The 23,388-nt window shown below is 40.8% G+C and overlaps 1 protein-coding gene across 1 annotated transcript in view; it reads left to right on the top strand.

Annotated features, from left to right (window-relative positions):
• Positions 1–23,388, top strand: part of LAMA3 (laminin subunit alpha 3) — a 250,555-nt gene that overhangs the window by 85,702 nt on the left and 141,465 nt on the right. Inside the window, exons 9-12 of the mRNA XM_081078751.1 lie at positions 973–1,063; positions 2,999–3,130; positions 4,267–4,329; positions 14,369–14,503. Of these exons, the coding sequence (XP_080934877.1) occupies positions 973–1,063; positions 2,999–3,130; positions 4,267–4,329; positions 14,369–14,503 (421 nt within the window). The remainder of the gene's footprint in view (positions 1–972; positions 1,064–2,998; positions 3,131–4,266; positions 4,330–14,368; positions 14,504–23,388) is intronic.

Here is a 23,388-nt window from a genome sequence, read left to right as displayed (position 1 = left end):
AGTGTAGTTTTGGACCTCAGTGTTAAAGTGAATTCAGATTTTCACCCACAGGACAAGGAGTGGTAATAAATACAAGTCTGTAATTAATAAAATCATCTAACACGAGGGAAAGGATACAGAAAGGGTCTTTGTTCTCCCCTCCTCCCCTCTGTGTTTCTATGCAGACTCTTTTTTAGTCAAAGTTTGTTATGTTTGCTCTTTTTAACTTCCAGTTGCCTTTCCTTTCATTAGTGAAAGACAATGTCATTTTAATTGTTTGCAAATTAGAGAGCAAAAGAGGCAGAACTGAGCTAGATCCATGGTATATGGTTCTTGGAAACTGATGATGCATGTTGGGTAATTTGATTTTGTGGTAATTATAGGAATTAACCATGAAATATAAAAAGCTGCCTAGTATTATACTTTAAAATGAGCTCTGTGTATGAGAGTCATGTCTACATTTTCCATTCATGCAACAGAAATGTTTGGAGAATGGTTTCATGACTAAAGCACAGATAAAATTAGAATGGTGAGAGAAGAGGATATGTGATTTCTTCCAAAAGCGGAGGAGATAACAAAAACGCATGTCAGCCTTTATTCCTTTGGTTAGATCTAACGGCGATTTATTATCCATTCATCACTTCTTCTGAATAAAGCTATGAAAAGTAGTCCTCTTGAGGTTTTTTCTCACTCAAATGTCAGGTGCTTCATTAAGCAAATTCTGTGGTAAGGGAGAAAACTTGGGCTGTCCTGTTCATGGAACATGGTCTCATTCCCTCTATTAATGAGAAAAAAATTACCAGAGCCAAGATTATGCCAGTGTCTTGTGGTAAATCTTGGAGACTCAAGGTCAAGATCAGTGCTTATTTTATTTTACTTTTTTTAGTGAATTTGAAGTTACAATTGCATATGACAATTATTTTTCTGGATGAATAGCACAAAATAAGGACTTTCCCTGTACTATTCCCTCTAAATTATTTTATTTCTTTCTAGCATAACACAGCTGGTGTAAACTGTGAAAAGTGTACTAAGGGTTATTACCGCCCTTATGGTGTTCCGGTTGATGCTCCCCATGGCTGCATCCGTAAGTTTCATTTCAATCTGGTATGTCTTAGACTGTGTATGATGCTTCAGGGAGGTCATCAGGCTAAATTTGGGTCAGTTATTGGTTCCCTTCCTGCCCTCTTTCTTTGTATTATTGTTTCACTCCTTATGACGGAACTTCAGGCAGTTGCATAATCTCTTTAAGCCTCAGATTTCTTATACACAAATAGAAACAATAGTATATTCCTTAAAATTAAATGAAATGCCCTCAAAAGTCCCTAGGAAAATACTAAGTATCGGATCTGTCACATACTAAGCCTATAATAAATGTTAGTTCCTCCATTTTTTGTTATTTTCATATGTTTCTATGATCTCCAGTAATTTCAAATTTTTGTCAGAAGTAGTATCAAGACAACATACTAAAGATTTTACAAGGATTTAATAATCGTCATAATATTTAAAATAACTATGATTTATTGAGCATTTGCGATATGCAAGGATTGCCTAAATACTTTCACAAATGTTATTTAATTATCACAATATACTTAGGATATTGTATCATTATTCTCATTTTTAGACATGGAGAAACCAAAGGGTCTGAGCAGTTAAATATGTTAGCCCCGGTGACAGAGCCACTAACTGGTAGACCCAGGATATAGTTTGTATCTGTCTGGAGACTCTATGCCATACCACATCCATTATATAACAAAACACCACTGGTTTTTCCCCTGTGGAATTACCAATCAAAGGTCAGATTATGGACTTTGTCCTATCTGTGTAATCTATTTGGATCTTTTCTGTTCTCTGGCTGCCACCATTGGAAAACAACTCCAGTCCTGAAGTTGGTCTCTGTGCCCACCATCCTTCAAATTCATTCTTCATATCATTAACACGTGAAGGCATCAAATTCCAAAGAATGTGTGAACTCTGATCTGTCTCTCTCTAGGACATTCTTAGTTGTTAAGTGTGTTCCTGCTTTTCTTCCCGCTTCTGTATCATCTCATGAAGTAATACGTCCATCATGTTTCTTGTGCCCACAAAAAATAGGCATTGACCAAGGAAAACAGCCATCGTGAATGTAGTCATACCTTTTTAGGAACCTCAATTTTCCATCACTTTTCAAGTTTCTTTCTTTGTCAAGGAAGTGGTCTCTTAGAGATATTAGAGGCTTAGTATAAAGAATCCACAGGACACATAAATTTGAGACAAATTAAGCAAAAGACACCAGGAGAAGTCAGGCTAGGGGGCGGAAGGGTTCTTAATGCTAACAGTTTCTCCAGTCTCTCAGTTCCTCATGGGATGTATACTTAGCTGAGCTATGACAGTATTTTTGCTGTCCAAGGTGAGGACTTGCCTGTCAGGGAAGCTCCCAAGTAGGGGTGGTACCAAACCTCTTATACTACAAGTATGTCTCTCTGAAATGCAAACCTAATACTTCTGTTGGTTGCAAGAACTGCCTTCAGTAAACTGTAGCACTTGAATCTAGCATTTGGATTGTGGGCACCATTTTGCTAGGCTGCCCACAGATTATATATCCATGTCTAGACATTCCACACTGTGTCCGCATTACAACTGTGTAATGATGACCACTCTATGGGCATTCACAGCTGGCTCATAGCCAAGAGAGTCTGTGCCCAACAGACCTGCCAGGAGCTACAGCAAACATCCACCCAGCCCCTCCGATTGTAGTTGGTGCAGGTTTTGCCTCTTCTGCGGTGAGGTGAACCGTGCTCGATGTAATAAACTCCATTCTCAAGAACATCTCAGTGTGGATGCTCATAAAACTCATCTCTGATAGCCCATAGGGTTTAGTCAATGGGAATCATCAATCACATGTAAAGTGGAAAACAGGATGTGCTCTTGCAAGAATGAGTGTAGACCAATGATAAAGTATTAAACATTGCCCCAGAAGGACATACTTGTCTTATTAACTGCAGTGAAGGACTGATCCTTTGAAAACTGGAATTTCTCTTAGCTTGCAGCTGTAACCCTGAGCATGCAGATGACTGTGAGCAGGGCTCAGGCCGCTGTACCTGCAAGCCGAACTTCCACGGAGACAATTGTGAGGAGTGTGCAGCTGGATACTACAATTTCCCATTTTGCTTGAGTAAGTACCACTGTGGAAGGAAAGGCCTCCCTTCTTGGCACATAACTGGGCTTTGTGCACTAACACCTGAGAACATGGCAGGCAGGGATCAGGTGGGTGGAGGGGAGGCAGAAATGGGGTCAGGTAGCTTGTATTTATGTGAAAGTGTTTCCAGAAGTTTGGGACATAAAACTTACGTAAGTATGTTTTATAGTCCTATTTATCTCCAGAATGTTAGGTTATACTATGGACATTGCCATCTCAGTAGGTCAAAAGGGTCAAATATTGACAACTTCGACTTACCAGTAATCCATGTATGCGACTTTTCTTCATTAACCCACGTCATAGAAATGTCAGGGGCTTCTAGATGTCATGGGTGACCAGAAGGATGTATCTCCTTTTCCCCACTGTCCAGTGGGCCAAATTATCTTGGGCCCCCACTTCACCCCACTGTAATGATCTGAGTGAAAGTCTCAGCATCTTGAAGAGAAAAGACAAGTTCTGTTAGAAACATCACAGAACATGAAGCGAATGAGTCTGTGAAATTGCTTATGCAAACTGTGACAAGAACCGTGGTTTTGTTCTGCAACCGTGTAAAAGCTGCACTTTGGTGTGAGGACAACAATTGTCTCCTGTTGAAGCTCCTCCTTGCTGCACTATTTCTTGCCCATTCCCACCCTCACACTCTACAATCATAGAGAAAGCAGATGGAGTTGTGCGGAAATGGGGGCAGGACATGTGTAAATGAGGTAACTATATGTCCTGACTGACAGCTGTTGTCCCAGGGTAATTATTAAACTAGCACCCATTCTCATTGGAAAAAAAAAATTGTTTTAAAGCTAGTCTCAAATTTTTACATTAAAATAAAAAACAATAAAGATGCTAAATAAAAACCCCAAACAAATGGAAACTTAGATATTGTGAGCAAAAAATTTTCATTTCTGTTCATTAATATTCAAATCAGAATGTCTGACCAGCCTGGTTTCAATTACTAGATGCATTTTAAATATAAGAATATTGAATTTCTTTAAATTAGTCTCCATATATCAATTTTTCACTGAGTTAGAGAAGGCTTCTTCCTAGTTAGTGCAATTTAGTATTTTACTCTACTGTCTCCTTAATCTTTCTCTGTGTCTTTTAATAAACTATTTGTCTAGGAATTCCCATTTTTCCCATTTCTACTCCAAGTCCAGAAGATCCAATAGCTGGAGATATACAAGGTAAGTAACCTCATTTTTGTTTGACTTCAATAAAATGTCATGCTCCATAGTCTTTTGCTACTTCCTATGCACACTGCTATGCCCAGGTTCAGGGAAAATGGCAGGTGCCTTGAGGTATCTCCCATTTAAGCTCTTTATCTCCCATTATTCTCTACTCCAGTCTGTGCTTTGCAGTGGCACTGATAAAGAAACCAAAGCAGAGCTTGGATTGTAAATCACTAGCTTGCTCGAAATCTTCAGTGGCAGTCAGTTGCCTATAGTTTTATTTGAGTTCTCCATAAAGAGACCACGAGAGTTAGAGATGTGGGAACAGGCTGGTCCCACACCCATGTCTGACCATTTAAATTTAGGAGTGATATCTTGGCTGCAGGTGTTCCTCCCGGAACCCCAGCACAGTGTCCGCATAACTACTGGCTGTGAAAACCAGTGGAGATTGTGGCTGAGTGAGCTGAAGGGCAGCGGGAGTCCCACATGTTCCTCTTAAAGGGCCCATGAATGGTCTTACTAATAGACTCACTTGCTCTGAGCTCCAGCCCTGGGGCAGCAGCTTGAAAGGCACCAGGGACATAGAGGGAGGAGCTGAGTTGTCTGGCTCCAGGACGAGAACTGGAGGGACAGTATTCTCCCAGACAGAAGTGCTGGCAGAAGCCATTGCTCCTTTGTAGTGCCCTGCCCCCTCCCAACCTTGGTGATTTCTTGAGGCCCTGCCCCATCCAACTTCAGGACACACCCAGGCTGCTTCCAGTGGCTTTTCCATACAAATGGCCTGTCTTGGCGCATGCTGCAGACTATTGTAAAATCTGTCAAAAGTTCTCAAAACCCAAACAAACAGCATCTGGCTTCAATATGTCCAGTACCTTTTCCTGAGCATCCCCAAGCCCGGCACTAACAGCAGCCAGCCTCAGTTCACAGCTTGGCCTCTCCAGATACCTCCAAGCCTAATGTGAGTGGCACACATGTGTGGATTGCTTTGTGGCTCATGCCAAGTGGCCTGGGCAGGGAACAGGCTGGGGCACAGACTAAAGCTGAACTTGGCCTGTGGTAGGGACACTGGCTGACATGCCTGATAGCCACCTTTAGACTGAGACAAAGCAGTACCTGGTCACCTCCAAGGATGAAACACCAAAAGGGCAGACTAGGCAAGTACCAGAGCCCTGCTGAAGTGAATCTTGTACCATAGGGTCAGCCCCTGCACAACAGTTCCTCCACTGTAGTCACAGCCTGTTTTCACAGTCATTCAGCTCGAGGGTCAGTCCCTCCCACTGAAATGTAAGCAGCAACCAAAGGTCAACTACAACAGGAGGGCACACACAATCCACACAAGGGGCATACCTGGAGCACCCGGCTCAGGTGACAAGGAAGACTGTGCCACAGGGCCCCCCATATACCTACTACATAAGGCCACTCTACCAAGACCAGGAGACATAGAAGCCATACCTAATATATATAAACAGAGAGAGACAGCCAAAATTGGGAGACAGAAATATGTCCCAAATAAAAGAACAGAACAAAGCTCCTTAAAAAGAACTAAACAAAATAGAGACAAGCAATCTATCAGATGTAGAGTTCAAAACACTGATTATATTTATGGAACAGCCTCTCTCCTCCAGGAAAAAATAAAATACTGATTATAAGACTGCTCAGAGATAACTTCAACAACAAGATAGGAAACATAAAACTGGAGATAGAAAGAAAAAAAAAAAACAGTCAGAAATGAAGAATACAATAACTGAAACAAAGAATACATTAGAAAGAATTAACAGTAGGTTAAATGAAGCAGAGGATAGAATCAGCAATATAGAAGTTAAAGTAGTAGAAAACACCCAATTGGAGCAGCAAAAAGAGAACAGAATCCAAAAAAGTGAGGATAGTTTAAGGGGCCTCTGGGACAACATCAAGCATACCCGTATTGCACATCACATGGGTACCAGGAGGAGAAGAGAGAGAACAAGGAATTGAAAATCTATTTGAAGAAATAATGATGGAAAACTTCCCTAATCTAGTGAAGGAAATAAATATACAAGCCCAAGAGGTGCAGAGCGTCCCAAACAAGATGAACCCAAGACACATCATAATTAAAATGCCAAAGGTTAAAGACAAAGAAAGAATCTTAAAAGCAAGAGAAAAGTAGTTGCTTACCTACAAGGGAGCTCCCACAAGACTGTCTGATACTTTCTCAACAGAAACTTTGCAGGCCTGAAGGAATCAGCACAAAATATTCAAAGTGATGAAAAGCAAGGACCTACAACCGAGATTACTGTACCCAGCAAATCTATAATTTAGAATTGAAGGACAGATAAAGAACTTGCTAGACAAGCTAAAGACAAGCTAAAGGAGCTCATCACCACCAAACCAGTATTACAAGGAATGTTAGAGGGACTTCTTTAAGACATATGTATATATATGTATGTGTGTGTGTGTATATATATATACACACACATACATATATACATGTATATATGGCATATATATATGGCATATATACACATATATATGGCAATAACTACATATCTATCAACAATTACTTTAAGTGTAAATAGATTAAATGCTTCAATCAAAAGATAGGGGGGCTGAATAGATAAAAAACATGATCTTTACATATGTTGCCTATAAGAGACTCGCTTCAGATTAAAAGACACAGACAGATAGTAAAGGGGTGGAAAAAGATATTTCACAGAAATGGAAATAATCAGAAAATCTAGTGTAGCTATACTTACACCAGACAAATTAGACGTTAAACAAAGACTATAACAAAAGACAAAGGAGGACCCAGTAATCCCACTTCTGGGTATTTATCCAAAAAACCCCAATATACTACTTCAAGGGGACACGTGCATCCATATTTTCATTGCAGCATTGTTTACAATGGCCAAGATATGGAGGCAGCCTATGGATCAATGCCTCAATGGATCAATGGATAAAATGGAGGTGATAAATATACAAGTATAAATGGAATATTGTCAGCCATGGATGGGAGGGTGTTCTTGCCATCTGCAGTGGCGTGGAGGGACCTGGAGGGTATTGTGCTGAGTGGAGAATGTCAGACAGAGAAAGACAGTTGAAATGTGATTTTGCTTATATGTGGAATCTAAAAAACAAAACAAACAAAACAGAAGCAAACACATGGATACAGAGTACGTGTTAATAGTTGCCAGCCGGGAGGGGGTTTGGGGGGTGAAAAAAGGGAAGGGATTAAGAAGTACAAATTGATTGTTACAAAGTAGTCATGGGGATATAGGGTATAGCATAAGGAATATAGTCAATAATATTGTAATAACGATGTATGATATCAGATGGATACTTGATTTATTGGGGTGATAGATGGGGGGAGGGTTTGGGGGCAGGATGAAAAAGGTGAGGGGATTAAGAAGTATAAATTGGTAGTTACAAAATGGTCTTGGGGATGTAAAATAAAGCATAGGGAATGTAGTCAATAATACGGTAATAACTATGTATAGTACCACGTAGTTACTAGACTAGTCAGGGAGATCACTTCTTAAATTATATAAATGTCTAACCATTAGGCTGTACACCTGAAATTAACATAAATAATATTGAATGTCAACTGTAATTGAAAAATTAGAAAAGAGGAGGAAAGGTGAGGGGTAATGAGAGGTTCAAATTTCCAGGTATAAAACAAATAAGTCGTGGGGATGCAACATACAGCATGGGGAATATAGTCAATAATATTGTGATAGCATGGTACAGCGTCAGATCGTTCCTGGACTTACCATGGTGATCATTTATTTAGGTATATAAATATTGAATAACTGTCTTGTATTCCTGAAATTAATATCATATTGTAAGTTAGCTATATTTTAATAAAAATCTTTCAAAAAAGAGACCCTGAGAAAGGAAACGAGTGCAGCAGTTTATATGGGAGATGACGCCAGGAAACATCAGTAAAGGAGTGAGTCAGGGAGTGAAGGGAGCCATTATGAATGTGCTTAGCAAGCAAGGTCCTATTGCAGCTCTGCAAACACCTGGGAGAAGCATCCAGACACAGGAGAGAGCAAGTGCCGAGTCCTTGGGGCAAGAGCATGCTGGAGGTGTTCACCAAACAAAAGGGAGACTAGGTGTGTGAAAGCAGAGTGAGGGAAGGGGAGAAGGGTAAGGAAAGGAAGCTCCAGGGACTGACGGTAGATTCTTGTCAGCCACTGCAAAGACTTAACATTCTTCTCTGAATGAGACAGGAACCATGGAGAGTTTTGCACCAAGACGTGACATTGCATATGGATCTTTGTGGCTTTTGTGTTGAAAACTAATTGTAGGGGGAAAAGAGAAAGAGCAAGGAGATGACACGGGAAGCTATTGCCATAATCCGTGAGGAAGAGATGATGGTGGCTCAGACCCAGGAGGTCTCAGTGGAGGGGACAAGAGGTGGACAGATTGTGGATGTAATCTGAAGATATTGTAATCTGATAGAACTTGCCGGGGCACTACTGGACTGGAAGTGGGATATGAGAGAAAGGGTGACTACAAGGCTTTTGGATGGAGCAGACAAGGAAGATGTTGCCATCTATTGAGGCAGGAAGAGTTGTAAAAGAGGAGAAGGAGAAGTGCATGAAGGGGAGAGGCAGGCAGGTGCAGTGGTGGGAGTTTGTAGACACTCACTTCTGATTGTTCCTTTTTTTGTTTTTTTTTCTGTGAAATACGAATCAAGGTCAGAGGCAGACAGTGAGACTAGGGAGAAGGCCTTGGAGTTGAGGAGAGAGAAGGTGTGAAAGCGTCATCCCAGAATGTGGGGGAGTGAATGGGCTTGAGGAATGTCATAGGATTTCGGGACAGCACAAACGGCTCACCTGAAGTCAGGTGTAACGTGATCCGGTTTACCTTCCTATGCTGTGTCCTACTTCTGCCCTAACTGTACCCAGCTCCTCTGATCAACCCACGGCACTGTGTGTTACTGTGTGGGGTATTGACTCCAGTTTTTGTCAGACGCTTGGTCACTTGGGGACAACAGTTCTGCTTGACTTGGTTTCTAATACCCACAGGACCTGCGGTATCCTGCCCATAATGTGTCTAATCAACTTACTTAAATGTTTGTTAATTGATGAGAATGAAACACAGCTATTGAGCTTTGGTTACAACACACACTGCTGGCCTTCTGCCACAAGAATGTTTTAGATCTCCCACTTACTCTTTACAGGAATCCCTTTGTTATTCAATTCTCTTTTCTCCCCAACTAGACTGGTGGTGACTTCAGGAAAAGAAATTTAATTGAACTTGAAGGGAAGTTCAGATGTCTGTTACAAAATATGAGGGAAGACTTGGAACATAGCCTCAAGGAAAATAAATTTAATTAGTACAGTTAGATTTATTTGGAAATTTGAATGCATAGATATCCACTTCAATTTGGCCTTTTATTAATGCATTTAAAAAACAACTTGGGGCCTAACTGTTGGCAGTGAATGTTAGAAGCACAAACATCTCAACTGCAAGAAGATATATAGTATTAGATAATACCGAGCATCCTTCAACCCCTGAGAATTTTAATTCTTTAAGGCCCATTGATACTTTCATGTCTTCTAATACAGTGGTTTTTAAACAAGATGGTGTTTTAGAATCCCTTGCTTTTTTATAAGATATAAATTACTGTGTATCACCTCAAATCTTAATCTAGATTTCCAGGGGTGAAGCCCAGGCTTTTATTTTGAACAAATTTTCCAGATGATTCTAATATATCTCTTGTTAAGAACCAATTCTCTAGCTAGTAAAAAATCCCACTTAGCCATTGGCAAACTTTCCTGTGAAGGGTCAGATAGTAAATATTTTCAGTTTTGTAGGAAAAGTTGCAATGCTCAACTTTGCTGTTGTACTGGGAAAGCAACTATAAACAATATGTAAATGAATAAACTTAGCTGGCTTCCAATAAAACTTTATTAAAACAGGGATGTATTTGGAGCTCAGGCCATCGTTTACAGATCCTGGGGTTGTATCAGAACCTCTGGGTTTGAGATTCCCCCAGGAAATGGTGTTTTACTAGGAAATTCCAATGCATGGCCAAAATTGAGAACCACTGCTCTAGAAAATCCATACGCTCCATTCCAGACACTGAAGCTTTGAAGCAAAAGGACAAAACAGTTTTGCAGATCAGGTTGTTTGCAGGTTTTTCATTGTATTTCATAACCAGGAATATTATTAGGATTCTCTGTATCAAAGTGATGTTTTATATCCACTTAAGATTTATTTTTAGGAGGTAAATGCATAATAGACACATCTTCAAGGGCTCCTTTTGAAAATGAGAACATACAGACAGCATACACTTCAGAGAGATACTAGCCTAAAGGCACATGTACACTTTTATTCCTGTAAATTCAAGGAAAGAGAAGGTACAAGTAAAATCGCCAGCTTGCAGAAAGACGCTAGGTGCTTACTTTAGGAGATTGATACAACCTATGTAAAGCAGCCCTTTTGACCGAAGATACAGCTGCCCAAGAGGTTTTGTGACAAATGCTGTGAAAAGGTTTTGATTCCCCCAATCACTTTATTAGGAACTACATGCCATTGCCAAAATTTAGAGGTCAGTTTGGTTGGGACTAAGGATGAGAACTGTGAGGTTGGAGCGACAGCCACTGGGGCATGCTTTCCTGGCTGTGTCCCTGGGTGGGCATTTTATTTGCCCGGCAGGGTGGGGCAGTCACTGTTGGCATGGAGACCTGCCAGGTAAGGCTTAGAGAGGGACACACAAATCCTGATAGCTCAGTTTGAAAGCGTTGTGTAGATGTCAATAAAATAGAATTCAAGGAATGGTGTTTACTGAAGAGAATTTTAGTCTTCAATATATAGCATATTCTTCATTCTTCAAACTTCTATTAAGTGCCTACTCTGTACTAGGCAATGACAAGGCAACTGCACAGTCCCTGCTCCCTGGAAGCTCCCAGTCCTGCAGGAAACACGTGGGTAAACAGTTATGAAGGCAGGAGTTAATGCTCTGATCAGCCAAGAATACAAAGCCATGAGATTGAATAGAAGGGGCATCCTTACAGCCCCTAACAGAAGGGAGAGAGGGAAGGCAAGAAAGTAGGTGGGAAGGAAGGAAGGAGGGAAGGAGGGAAGGAAGGAAGGAAAAAAGGTAGGAAAGAAGGAAGGAAGGAAGGAACGGGTTCTGGAAGAGCTTCCCCAGAGCAAGAGAGCGGGAGGCATCTGAGCTGAGTCTTGGAGCATGAACGAGTTAGCCAGGCAGAGGGGCAGCTAAAAGAAGACATGGGGATAGGAGAGGGGATAGCAGGTAGGTCATTGGGACCGAATCGTGGGGAAGGGCGAAGGAGTGGAAGAAGTGAATCATGGGGTAGGGAGAGGAAAGGAATAGGAAAGGACCAGAGTGGGAAGCCAGGCTGGGCTATGCAGGTTACAGCGTACCTCTGCACCTCATCTGAGGGGGTGCGATGTCCTTTGAGGACATTGCAGATTTGTACATTTATGATGATGATTTTACAGCAAGTGACAGGAAAGCATCTTGAGGAAGTGACACCTTTTTCTAGTTTGTGGAAAGGTGCCGTGTGGGCTACTGGCAGCCTGGATGTTTTGAAGGGTCTGTTATGTCACACATGTCAAGGACTTTGGATTGTGTCATGAAGGCAGTGGGTCAGCTTTGAGGGATTTAAACTGGAAAGTGATATGAAAAGAAACAACGCTCTTGATCCCAGGATGGAGAGTGAATTGGAAGGGGCAAGATGGGAAACAGACAGCCTTGGTGGGAGGCTGTTGAAATAATCCCGGGAAACAGGATGAGATCCTGAAGGAAGGCTCTGGAACTCTGGAAGGAGAGGAGGATTCCAGGGACTTTCCTGAGAGGTAATCACTGTGACTTGGTGATAGATGGTAGGTGTGGGAGGTGAAGGGGAGGGGCCCCAGAGGGCTCTGCCTCTGGCACTGTGTGGGACTACTTGCTAGAAAAGGAAGAGGACATGTTGAAAAGTGAATTTCAGAAACAGTATTTTAAATGCATAGGTACTAGATGTTTCTTTCTGTTTACAAATGGCTGTAAATCAGGATTCCTTGGACCTTAATGTCAACATAAAGTTCAAGTTTCTTACTTCATTCCAAAGCCTGCTTTAATGCTAAGACTGTATTTGACAGTAGAGCTTTCCCTTTCCCGGCGGCGTCCTCAGCCTACACGGCCTTGGTACAAGGTCTTGGTACAAGCTGCACCAAGACCTTGTATGGCAGCTGTGATGAACATCAGGGCAGGGCTCATGCCAGCCTGGGGTCCAAGGCTTGTCTTGTGAGGAATGTGCCCTTGGATATGTCCAGCGGCCCTTTTGCCAAATTAGGCAAAATTAGTTCGATTTAGGTATGAACAAGTTAGAGATTATGAAAGACTGTAATGTTGTTCTGATTTACCCTGATCTTTTTTCTTAATTACTGTATTAGATAAAAAAATTATTCCACAACTGTGTTATTAACCTTTTATCTGCAAGCTGAAGGGTTTAGGGCAAAGGGGAAGGAGTGGGATTTGGCTAACTGTTCGAATTATCTATTATTTTAACCCTTGCAGAAAACCTTTCCAAACTGCATGATACCTCCCTTCCTTCATAAGTAGGGTGAACCCAGTCAAATCTTTGAGTCTTTCAGGATATTCCTTATGGGACCATGTTGCAGATTTAGACATGAATGTTCTTGATAGACATTAGATGTTTTAAATATGAGATTGATTTTGAATATGTATACTTATCTAGGCCATACCTTAAATGTGGCTTTTAAAATCAGTTATCAGTTTGTATTCTTAGTATACTAGAAAGAGCAAGGACTTTAGAATCAGACAGACCTGGGTTCAAATTGCGACTCTGCTTTTCTGGCTGTGTGACCTTGGGCAAGTTAATTAACCTTTCTGAGCATCTTTTCCATCAACTTTAAAATTCTTACCTACCTTCCAGGGCTCCTGCTTGACTTTGTTTTTTATTCATTCATAATGAAGTCAGACAAGAGCCCTGTCTGCTTGAGAAATATTTATTTTTTGAGAAATACTATACTATGGCACTGGGGGCCCTGAATTATGTGTTTCACTCATTTATAGCTGTGCAGTAAATGACCCCAAAACTTAGTGGCTTAAAACAACAAGGGTTATTTCTCACAATTGTGTGGGTTAGCTGTGCAGTCTTTCTGCTGGACTTGTAGGAGGGTATACGGAGACAGCTCTTCACGTGGTCTTTCATCCTCAAAGAGGCCAGACTGGGTGCCTCACGTGGTGGTGTTAGGGTTCCCAGAGGGTGAAGGTGGGAACCACAAAAAGCCTGTTTGTGACCTGGGTTCAGAAATCCCACACCAGCACTGTCACCTCATTCTGTTGGTTAAAGCAAGTCCTGAGGCCCTTAACTGATTTCAATAATGAAAGTGCTGTGAAAGACAAACACAGCTAAGATAGAGAATAGGAGAGGAGCGGGGAGCCCATTTGCACAAGTTGGTTGGGGAAGACCTTCCTAGGAGTTGACTTTGGACTGAGACCTGAAGGATGAGGAGAACAAGGGGAGGGGCATTACAGGCAAAGGGAACAGACAGAGCAAAGGTCCTGAGGTAGCAAAGCACGTGTTTGCGGACTGGAAGCAGCCTGACTGATGGGAAGGCCTTGTGCCTGGAGGATTAAGTGAGGCAATCTGAGTGAAGCCCCTAAAAGCCACAGCTGGTACAGTAGTAGGGCTACATTTATGTTTATTTCTTTTCTGGTAAAACATGGAAGGTAGAATGAAACAAATGCTTCATTCAAGATTGTCATTCGACAGAAATCTATTAAATTGAAGTTTTACTGTGCAAGGCTCAGATTTGGAAAAAAATGAAGCGTTTCCACAAGGGTAGGTGTTAAAAGATTGTAGCTCTTTTGCAAACTAATCCCCACTCTGGATAATTCTTGGTGGCATCTCTGACCTTTCCTGAACACTTGTTTTATTTCTCTTTGAGATGTGGTCTTCAGGCTTAAGAATGTGTGTAAGTCATAGATAACTTATAATTTATGTTTCCATGTTGGAAACCTGGGGGTAAGAAGAGACTGACAAAGGGATGGAGGAGGGGAACGCCTCTGAAAGACCCTTCTCCTTCACAGGATGTGACTGTAACTTGGAAGGAGTTCTACCCGAAATATGTGATGCCCATGGAAGATGCCTGTGCCGCCCTGGGGTTGAGGGCCCTCGGTGTGATGCCTGCCGCTCAGGTTTCTACTCCTTCCCTATTTGCCAAGGTAAGTGGGCAACACATTGCATTGTGATCGTTCATCCCCCAAGATAAATTTCCTCCTAAGGAAATGAAGAGGTTCTTCCTGGCAGAGCTGTGTGGCCTACAGTTCAATAAATGATCCCCTGGTTTATAAATGTGTGTTACATGGGCCATGTGTCCTCTTACATGGGCCATGTCACCTCCCTTCTTTTGTTTTTCAAACCACCTTGCCTCCTCCATGGTGGTCAAGTACAGCGGCTTTGGAGTCAGGTGACAGGGTGCAAATCTTGGCTCTGGAGAAAAGGTGGTACACAAGCAGTGTTTAGGAACTTGCCAGGTAGACAAGGAGAAGAGGCAGGGCATTCCAGGAAGAGGAACAGCATGCACAAACCACAAACTCCTCCCTCCCCACTGTTCTGTGTGCTAGTATCCCATCCTAAGGAGCATGGCAGGCAGGAGGAGGAGGTGTGTGGCCTGGTCTGTAGAGCATAATAGGTGTGTGGTAAATGGCGAGGGTGAATGAGCAAATGAATGGATGGATTTGCCCAAATTATTTTCTGCCTCCTCTCTACTCCCTACCATTATTCTTCTTCCAGTGGCTGAGGTAGGGAAAGAGAGGGGAAAGAAGAAGAGAACGTTATCAGTCAGAGCTCAGGGCAGGAGCTGAACACCACTGCAGGTATTATAAACAGACAGGGACTTGATATAGGTAATTAGGTGCTAACCCGAGTTGTTAAGGGCTCCCAATCAAAAGGCCGAGTATTAAGCCCAGATGCTGTAGTGCAGCTCAAGGATAAAAGAACTGCAGGCCTGCTGCCTCCATGGCCATCTCTTGGCACCCAGGAAGCCAGACAGGGCACAGCTGCAGAAATGCTCAACAAGCCATAGGAAGGCACTTCTTATTTGTCAACCCAGTTGGCATCCAGGCATCCAGTACCCCACTTCAGAAGACTCTGGGAAGTGCTGTTTCTAGCTTTTCAGCCATCTTGCCTGCAAGGTAAGTGACATAAGGAACTGTGCATATGGGACGGAAACATGAAAAATCTATCTGGGAGCTGGTGGACAAAGTGGCAAAGAACAAGGTTCGCACTGGCTACAACATGGGCAACTTACTTAACCCCTCTGTTCCTCAGTAATGTGCTGTGCAGATTACATGTGTTCTGACATGTAAAGCTCCTATAGCCTGGGAAGCACTCACTTCTATGGTAGCTATTATTCCTTATGCCTTCTGACCCATTTTGCCCTCTGCACCATTTTAAGAACCTGCAGCCCCAATAGTGGTTCATCTCCCCGTTTGCATAGATGTCCGTGTGTCACATCCCAAGCCCCTCCTTTTACTCCTGCCCTTTGGCACACCCTGTTCGTGGACCTGTATCCTTTATCTCCATTTCTCAGACCTTTGCCCCTCTGGGACCTCAGAAGCCCTTGGCAGTCACTGCCCAGAGATTTGGTCAACTGGCAGGTGGGAAGGCAAGGAAAGAAAGGGGGTATCTTTTCTTTCTCTGCCTTGACTTCAACCAGAGAAATTTAGTATTAGAAGTTGGAAAGCCCAAGGCATTTTCCATGGAAACATCAGCATGTGTGTTGCTAATTTTTGAACGGTGTGAATCACACTAGAGGTGGATCTTGTGCCAATGGGCTTTGTGGTCTGGGATGATAACCTTGGCCTTGTATATCATTGTCTCTGAGGGAAGATCTCCCAAATAATGAAGTTTTGGAGTACAAGCTGAGGATGCCTACGTTTATATTTTAAGTTAGAGATACTAAGTCTCTCATTGACAACATGAAGAACTAGCAGAAGGGAGGTGGGATGGAGGCCTTACATTTCAGATGTCCACTAGAGTCCAAGCTTAAAGGAGCTAATACTAAGAGTAGGCAAGATTATGTGTAGTGAAGATAAAGTCTATTCAACAAAAACAGGAGGAGAAGCGTTGGGTCAGCCAAATCATTTGTCTCATTCTCCTCCACCAAATATTAAACAGGGTCTACTACAGGTAAGCATTATCTAGGAACCTTTTGTTTTTTTGGGCAGTCCCTCAATTATATCTTAAATGTAAACTTTTCAGGGGCAAGAAGTGGACAAGAGTATCTCACGTTAATTTTCTACATAACCTACTGACAATCATGTTAGCTTTACTTTAGCTGCCATCCTTTTAGCAAAGGCAAACTATTCTTGGGGATAAGTATCTCAAAGGTTTCCTTTTTTCCTCCTCTATGCTAGCCACAAGACAGAATTATTCTGGTAGAATAAATTAAAAATATTCTAACCTAGTCATTCACTTGGGCAAGGTTGTCAGATTGTGCCTTTGTGTTTACGGATTCAAAGGTAAAGAGTAATACAACATTTTAAGAATGCCCTTTTCCACATTCCTTCACTAGTAGAACAAATCATTTTAAGGCAGGTAGAAAATGCAAAGGTGTATTCAGAATAAAATAGAAGGTATATGAGACTTCCAGAACAACTGAATAAGGAGCTCCGTAGACCCTCTCTCCAGCAAAATAAAACTTTACTTGGTGAAAAATTTTAAAAACTCATTTAAAGTCTCTAGAAATTGTCCTAAGAGCACACAGCAAATGAAGAAACATTTGTTTCAGAAAAATCTCAATTTCTATAAGAACAATGAATCTATGAAGCATGACAATTAAATTTGTGAACTCATCCTAGAAAAAGTTCTACATACCTCATTGCTGATTATCACTATGGTCACCTTTCAAGTACTACCCTTGGGAAGTTATGCCCTGATGCCAGTGCCTAGCCCACCCTTCAAAGCAATTTTGGAACTCTTTTTCTGGAATGGCCATCAGAGCTGTCATTGTATTACCCTTGATGTCCTGAATGTCATCAAAATATCTTCTTTTCAATATTTTCTTTACCTTTGGGTAAAGAAAGGAGTCATTGAGGGCCAGATCAGGTGAGTAGGGAGGGTGTTCCAATACAGTTATTTGTTTACTGGGTAAAAACTCCCTCACAGACAGTGCCGTGTGAGCTGATGCATTGTCATGATGCAAAAGCCGTGATTGTTGACGAAAAGTTCAGGTCGTCTAACTTTTCACACAGCCTTTTCAGCACTTCCAAATAGTAAACTTGGTTAACTGTTTTTCTAGTTGGTACAAATTCATAATGAATAATCCCTCTGGTATCAAAAAAGGTTAGCAACATCGTTGCAACAAAGTTGGCGAACTTATGATATTTGGACTCTATTACCCCCACCCTCAACTCTGTGTTATAGAAGCTCTACCCTGGGCAGGTACATCCAAGAAGATGGGGGTTAATTCTCTTCCAAACTCCCAGTCTGGGGCTACGGAGTCACTTCAGGAGGGGTAGACTGCTGACATTTCTCAGTGCTCCTGTCCTTTGCTGCAGAAGTCTGTTCTAGGCAGACTCAGCAGAGAGGACCAGGTCTCTCTTTTCCTACCTAGCTCCCATTTGTATGGTGGAGACTCTACACCAAGCACTGAAGGCTGAGTATACTGGGGCCCCAATCACTCCTGGCCGATCACCAACTGGCCCATAGAGTGGTGGTTCCAAGCTAGTGTAGGCAAGCTGAGAAGACCACTGTCTCCCCCAGTGACTAGTTGTAGAGCAGAGAGTCATTTCAATAAAAGTAGATCCTCATCTTCAGCTCTGGTGATACAGTGGTTCTGCAGAGCCAGAAGGAAATGTGGGTCATAATGATAAAGAGTTCTGAAGCTCTGTCTGAGGGGATTGGCTGTTTAAACAGAGTAGAGAACTCCATATCTAAAGGTATTGTGGGAAAACAATGCGGATCTTGGTGTATAACACTTAAAAGGAGGCTGGTAACTCTGACATAAGCAAAACTGCAGAGCAGCCGGCAGAGTAATAGAATCAGAGAGAGTGCAGCCAAGAAGAGCTTATCTGATATCACAGATAAATGTGGAGGTAAAAGAGGTTGTATTCATGCACCAGGCTGTACCTACTCAGGCGAAATCAGAGCAAGATATGGGACAGACTCAAAAACACCCCAAGCTGCTCATAAATCCATCAACAGGATGGAAGCCTCATTAGCACAGGAGGTTTAAGCACAACCTCTAACAAGCCGTTCTGACACAGGGCAACTCCTAGTGAATCAAGCTTAAAAATAATATCATAGCTATCCCTGCCCTTCTAGAACTGTATGATGCACTCTCAGCAGAGATCACAGAGGCAAATCTAAACTAGTCATTTCTGGCGGAACCTACAGGGGAAAATGTAAACTCCCCAAATTTTGATAGCATCCTACAAGTCACACACATATCCAATGGGAAAGGGTAAAAATATGACTGGCTAAGGAAGTTTAAGCACCACCTTCAACCAATAAATTACTTGTACTGACCCAGGAGTGACCCTGAGGTAGCCAGGCCAGAAGACAAAAACAGGGGGAAAATCTGAGTAAGAACATCAGAGACTGAACATTGCAGGGGAAACAGACTTTGCAGAATTAGTTCAGCCAAGTCACTAAACAGATAACCAACTGAATGATAACAACAAGCCTGGTTGTGGTGGATCAGCCAGAGTTGCTACAATATATTACATAAAACGTCCAGTTTCTTTTTTAAAAAATGAGATGTGCAAAGAAATGGGGAAGTGTGATCCACACAGGAAAAAAGCAGGCAATAGAAACTGCTTTTAATGGGCTCAGATGATGGACTTAGCAGACCAAAACAGTCATTATAAATGTGCAAAGAACTAAAGAAAACCATATTTAATTAATTAAAGGAAGGTATCATGACTCTCATCAAATAGAGAATATCGGTGAAAAGATAGAAATTATTTTAAAAAGCTAAATGAAAATGCTGTAGTTGAAAAGTATAATTGGAGTGAAAAATTCACTAGAAGGATTCCAGAGTAGATTTGAGCTGGCAGAAGAATCAGCAAATTTGATGACAGGTTATTAGATATTATTCAGTCTGAAAAACAGAGAGAACAAGAATGAAGATAAATGAACAGAACCTCAGAGAAATATGAGACACCATTAAGTGCACTGACATATGTTCTGGGAACATCAGAAGGAAATGAGGGAGAGAAAGGGCTAGAAAAAAATCATCAAAGAAATAATGGCAGAAAAGTCCCCAAATCTGATGAAAAACAGCCTATACACCTAAGAACCTCAATAAACAATAAGCAAGATAAACACCAAGAGATCCACACTCAGACACATCATAGTTTAAATGGTGAAAGACAAAGACAAAGAGAAAATCTTGAGAACAGCAAAAGAAAAACGACTCACCACATACAAGGGAACCTCAGATAGAATATTAACCAACTTCTCATCTGAAACAATGGAGGGTTAGAAGTCAGTGGCAACACGTATTCTAAGAACAGAAGTAAAAATTATTAACCAAAAATCTTTTTTTTTTTAATTTATTTATTGGGGTGACAATTGTTAATGAAATTACATAATTCCAGGTGTACAATTCTGTATTACATCATCTATAAATCCCATTGTGTGTTCACCACCCAGAGTCAGTTCTTCTTTCATCACCATATATTTGATCCCTTTTACCCTCATCTCCCTCCCCCCACCCCTTACCCTCTGGTAACCAATAAACTATTGTCTGTGTCTATGAGTTTTTGTTTCTCATTTGATTGTCTTGTAACCAAAAATCTTACACTCTTCAAAATTATCTTTCAAAATCAAGGCATTCTCTTATTAACAAAAACTGAGAGAAATGCAGCTAGCAGACCTGCCTTACAAGAAATATTAAAGGAGGTTCTTCAGGCCGAAAACAATTGACCCCAGAGAATAATTGGAATCCACATGCAAAAATAAAGAGTGTTAGTGAAAGTAATTATGGAGGTGTATTAGTCTGCTTGGGATACTGTAATAAGATACCACAGATTAGGTGACTTAAACAACAGGCATTTATTTAGGTGACTTAAACAACAGGCGTTTCTCACAGTTTTGGAGGCTAGAAATCCACAATTAAGATTTGATTTCTGGTGGTACTCTCTTCCTAGCTACAGATGGCTGGCTACCTTTTCCCTGTATCCTCACATGACCTTTCCTCTGTGCATGTGGAGAGAGGGAGAGATATCTGGTGTCTCATCCTTTTCTTATAAGGACACCTGTCCTATAGGATTAGGGCCCCATTCGTATGTTCTCATTTAAGTTTATAATTACCTCCTTAAAGACCCTATTTCCAAATACATTCTCATTGGAGGTAAAGCTTTAATCTTCTCTTCTTGTTTTTTGGGGAACATATTCAGTCCATAATAGTAAGTAATTAAAAAGACAGTAGAATTGCAAATTTTTATCCTTTCTTGTCTTTATTTATTTTAAAAGAAATTGTACAAGACTGTATATATACATGCATGCCGTGTTTCCCCTAAAATAAGACCTAGCCGAACCATCAGCTCTAATGTGTCTTTTGGAGCCAAAATTAATATAAGGCCCAGTCTTATCTTATCTTATCTTATCTTATCTTATCTTATCTTATCTTATCTTATCTTATCTTATCTTTTATTATATTACTAGGTCTTATATTAAAATAAGATCCGGTCATATTATATTATGTAAGACCGGGTCTTATATTAAAATAAAATCAGTTTTTATATTAATTTTTGCTCCAATAGACGCATTAGAGCTGATAATCCAGCTAGGTCTTATTTTCATGGAAACACAGTATATATTGTTATGCCTATAACATACAGAAATGTAGTATATTTCACAATGATAGCACAAAGAATCTGGGTGAGAACAAAGCTGTACCGGAGTAAGGACATGACAGGAAATCCACAGGAAGAAATAAAGAGAACCAGGAAGGATAAATGAGAATGTTTGGTTAGGCACTCTATAAATATATACTTGCTCTCTTTTCTTCTATCAGTTTTTTTTTAAAGACATAGGTTATATAAATTACCAATTATAATAATACATTGTTGGTTTTTAAGCTATATAGACATAATATGTATAACAATAATAGCACAAAAAATGGGGACGGGATTGGAGCTATATAGGAGTAAGTTTTCTGTATGTCACTGGAACTAAGTTAATATAAATCTGAAATACATTCTGATTAGATGTATTTTGTAAGCTCCAGAGCAACCACTAAGGTGATGACTCAAAAAATAATTGAAAAGTCATTAAAGGAAGTAAAATGCAACACTAGAAAATATCCATTTAATTAAAAGAAGGCAATAAAGGAGGAATAGAGGAACAAAAACACATGAGACATAGAAAAAAAATGCAAAATGGCGGAGGTAAATCTAACCATATTAATAAATGTTAATGGTATGAGTCTATATGGTATGAGTCTACCTCATACCATATATAATATTAAGCCAAAATGAATTAAAAAACCTAAATGTAAGAGCTAAAACTATAAAACAACTAGAAGGACACATAGATATCCAAGGTCTGACAATTATGTTCCCAAACTTGCCACCATGTACTTACATTGGCAGCACTGTACAAATAGCTCATTAAGGTTTCATAACCTTGATATATCAGTGTCTCACAGCTGAGTTCCTGTCGACTTTTGGCAGTGTCTTGCTGAGTGACGTTCATTATTGTTTTGGGGTGTTTCTGTGTGCTGTCGCGAGAATATCTGAGCTTAAATTAGAGCAATAAACAAATATTAAATTTCTTGTTAAACTTGGCAAGTATGGAAATAAAATAAGAGACATGTTAGTCCAAGTTTATGGAGATAATGCCATGAAGAAAACGGCAGTGTACAAATGAATTAAACATTTTTCTGAGAGGAGAGAACATGACACTGATGAGGAGAAGTCAGGGCAGCCAGTAACGAGCAGAACTGACAAAAACATTGCAAAAATTAATCGAATTGTGTGTCCAAATCGTCAGCTGACTGTGAGAATCATAGCAGACCAAATAAACATCGATAGAGAAACAGGAAAATCTTAACTAAAAATCTTGGCATGAGAAATGGCAAAAATGGTCCTGAAGGAGCTGACTAATGAACAAAAGCAAAGGAGAGTCGAAGTTTGCCAACACCTTTTGGAGAGGCAAGACGATGTTTTGGGCCGTGTTATCCCTGGTGATGAAAATATGGGTACCAATAAGACCCTGAAACAAAGCATCAAATTGTACAATTGAAGTCAGAAAATTCTCCATGACCAAAAATGTTCTGTCAGTCTAAATCAAGAGTCAAAACGATGTTGCTAAATTTTTTTGGAAACCAGAGGGATTATTCATTATGAATTTGTACCAACTGGACAAACAGTTAACCACGTTTACTATTTGGAAGTGCTGAAATGCTGCATGAAAAAGTTAGATGAAAACAACCTTAACTTTTTGCCAACAATTCATGGCTCTTGGCTCACGACAATGCACTAGCTCACATGGCACAGTCTGTGAGGGAGTTTTTAGCCAGTAAACAAATAATTGTATTGATACACCCTTCCAACTCACCTGATCTGGCCCCCAATGACTTCTTCTGTTTTTTTATTGGAGAATACTGGGGAACAGTGTGTTTTTCCAGGACCCATCAGCTCCAAGTCAAGTTGTTGTCTTCAGTCTTCAGTCTAGTTGTGAAGGGAGCAGCTCACTGGCCCATGTGGGAATCAAACCGGCGACGTGTGTGTTATGAGCACTGCAATCTAACCCACTGAGCCATCTGGCTGCCCCACCCAATGACTTCTTTCTTTACCTGAAGATAAAGGAAATAATGAAAGAAAGACATTTTGATGACATTCAGGACATCAAGGGTAATATGACAACAGCTCTGATGGCCATTCCAGAAGAATTCCAAAACTGCTTTGAAGGGTGGAGTATGTGCTGACATTGGTGCATAGCTTCCTGAGGGGAGTACTTTGAAGGTGACTACTGATATTCAGCAATGAAGTATGTAGTATTTTTTCTAGAATGAGTTCACAAACTTAAATGTCTGATGTTGTATTTGGAGTAAAGAAGAAATTTAGATTAGATGAGGTGGTCAAAGGGTGAAGCA

This window comes from Rhinolophus hipposideros (genome assembly GCF_964194185.1).
Source record: "Rhinolophus hipposideros genome assembly, chromosome: 17".
Taxonomy (NCBI): domain Eukaryota; kingdom Metazoa; phylum Chordata; class Mammalia; order Chiroptera; family Rhinolophidae; genus Rhinolophus; species Rhinolophus hipposideros.
Note: the sequence above shows the minus strand (reverse complement) of the source record. Positions and strands in the feature narration are given on the sequence as shown.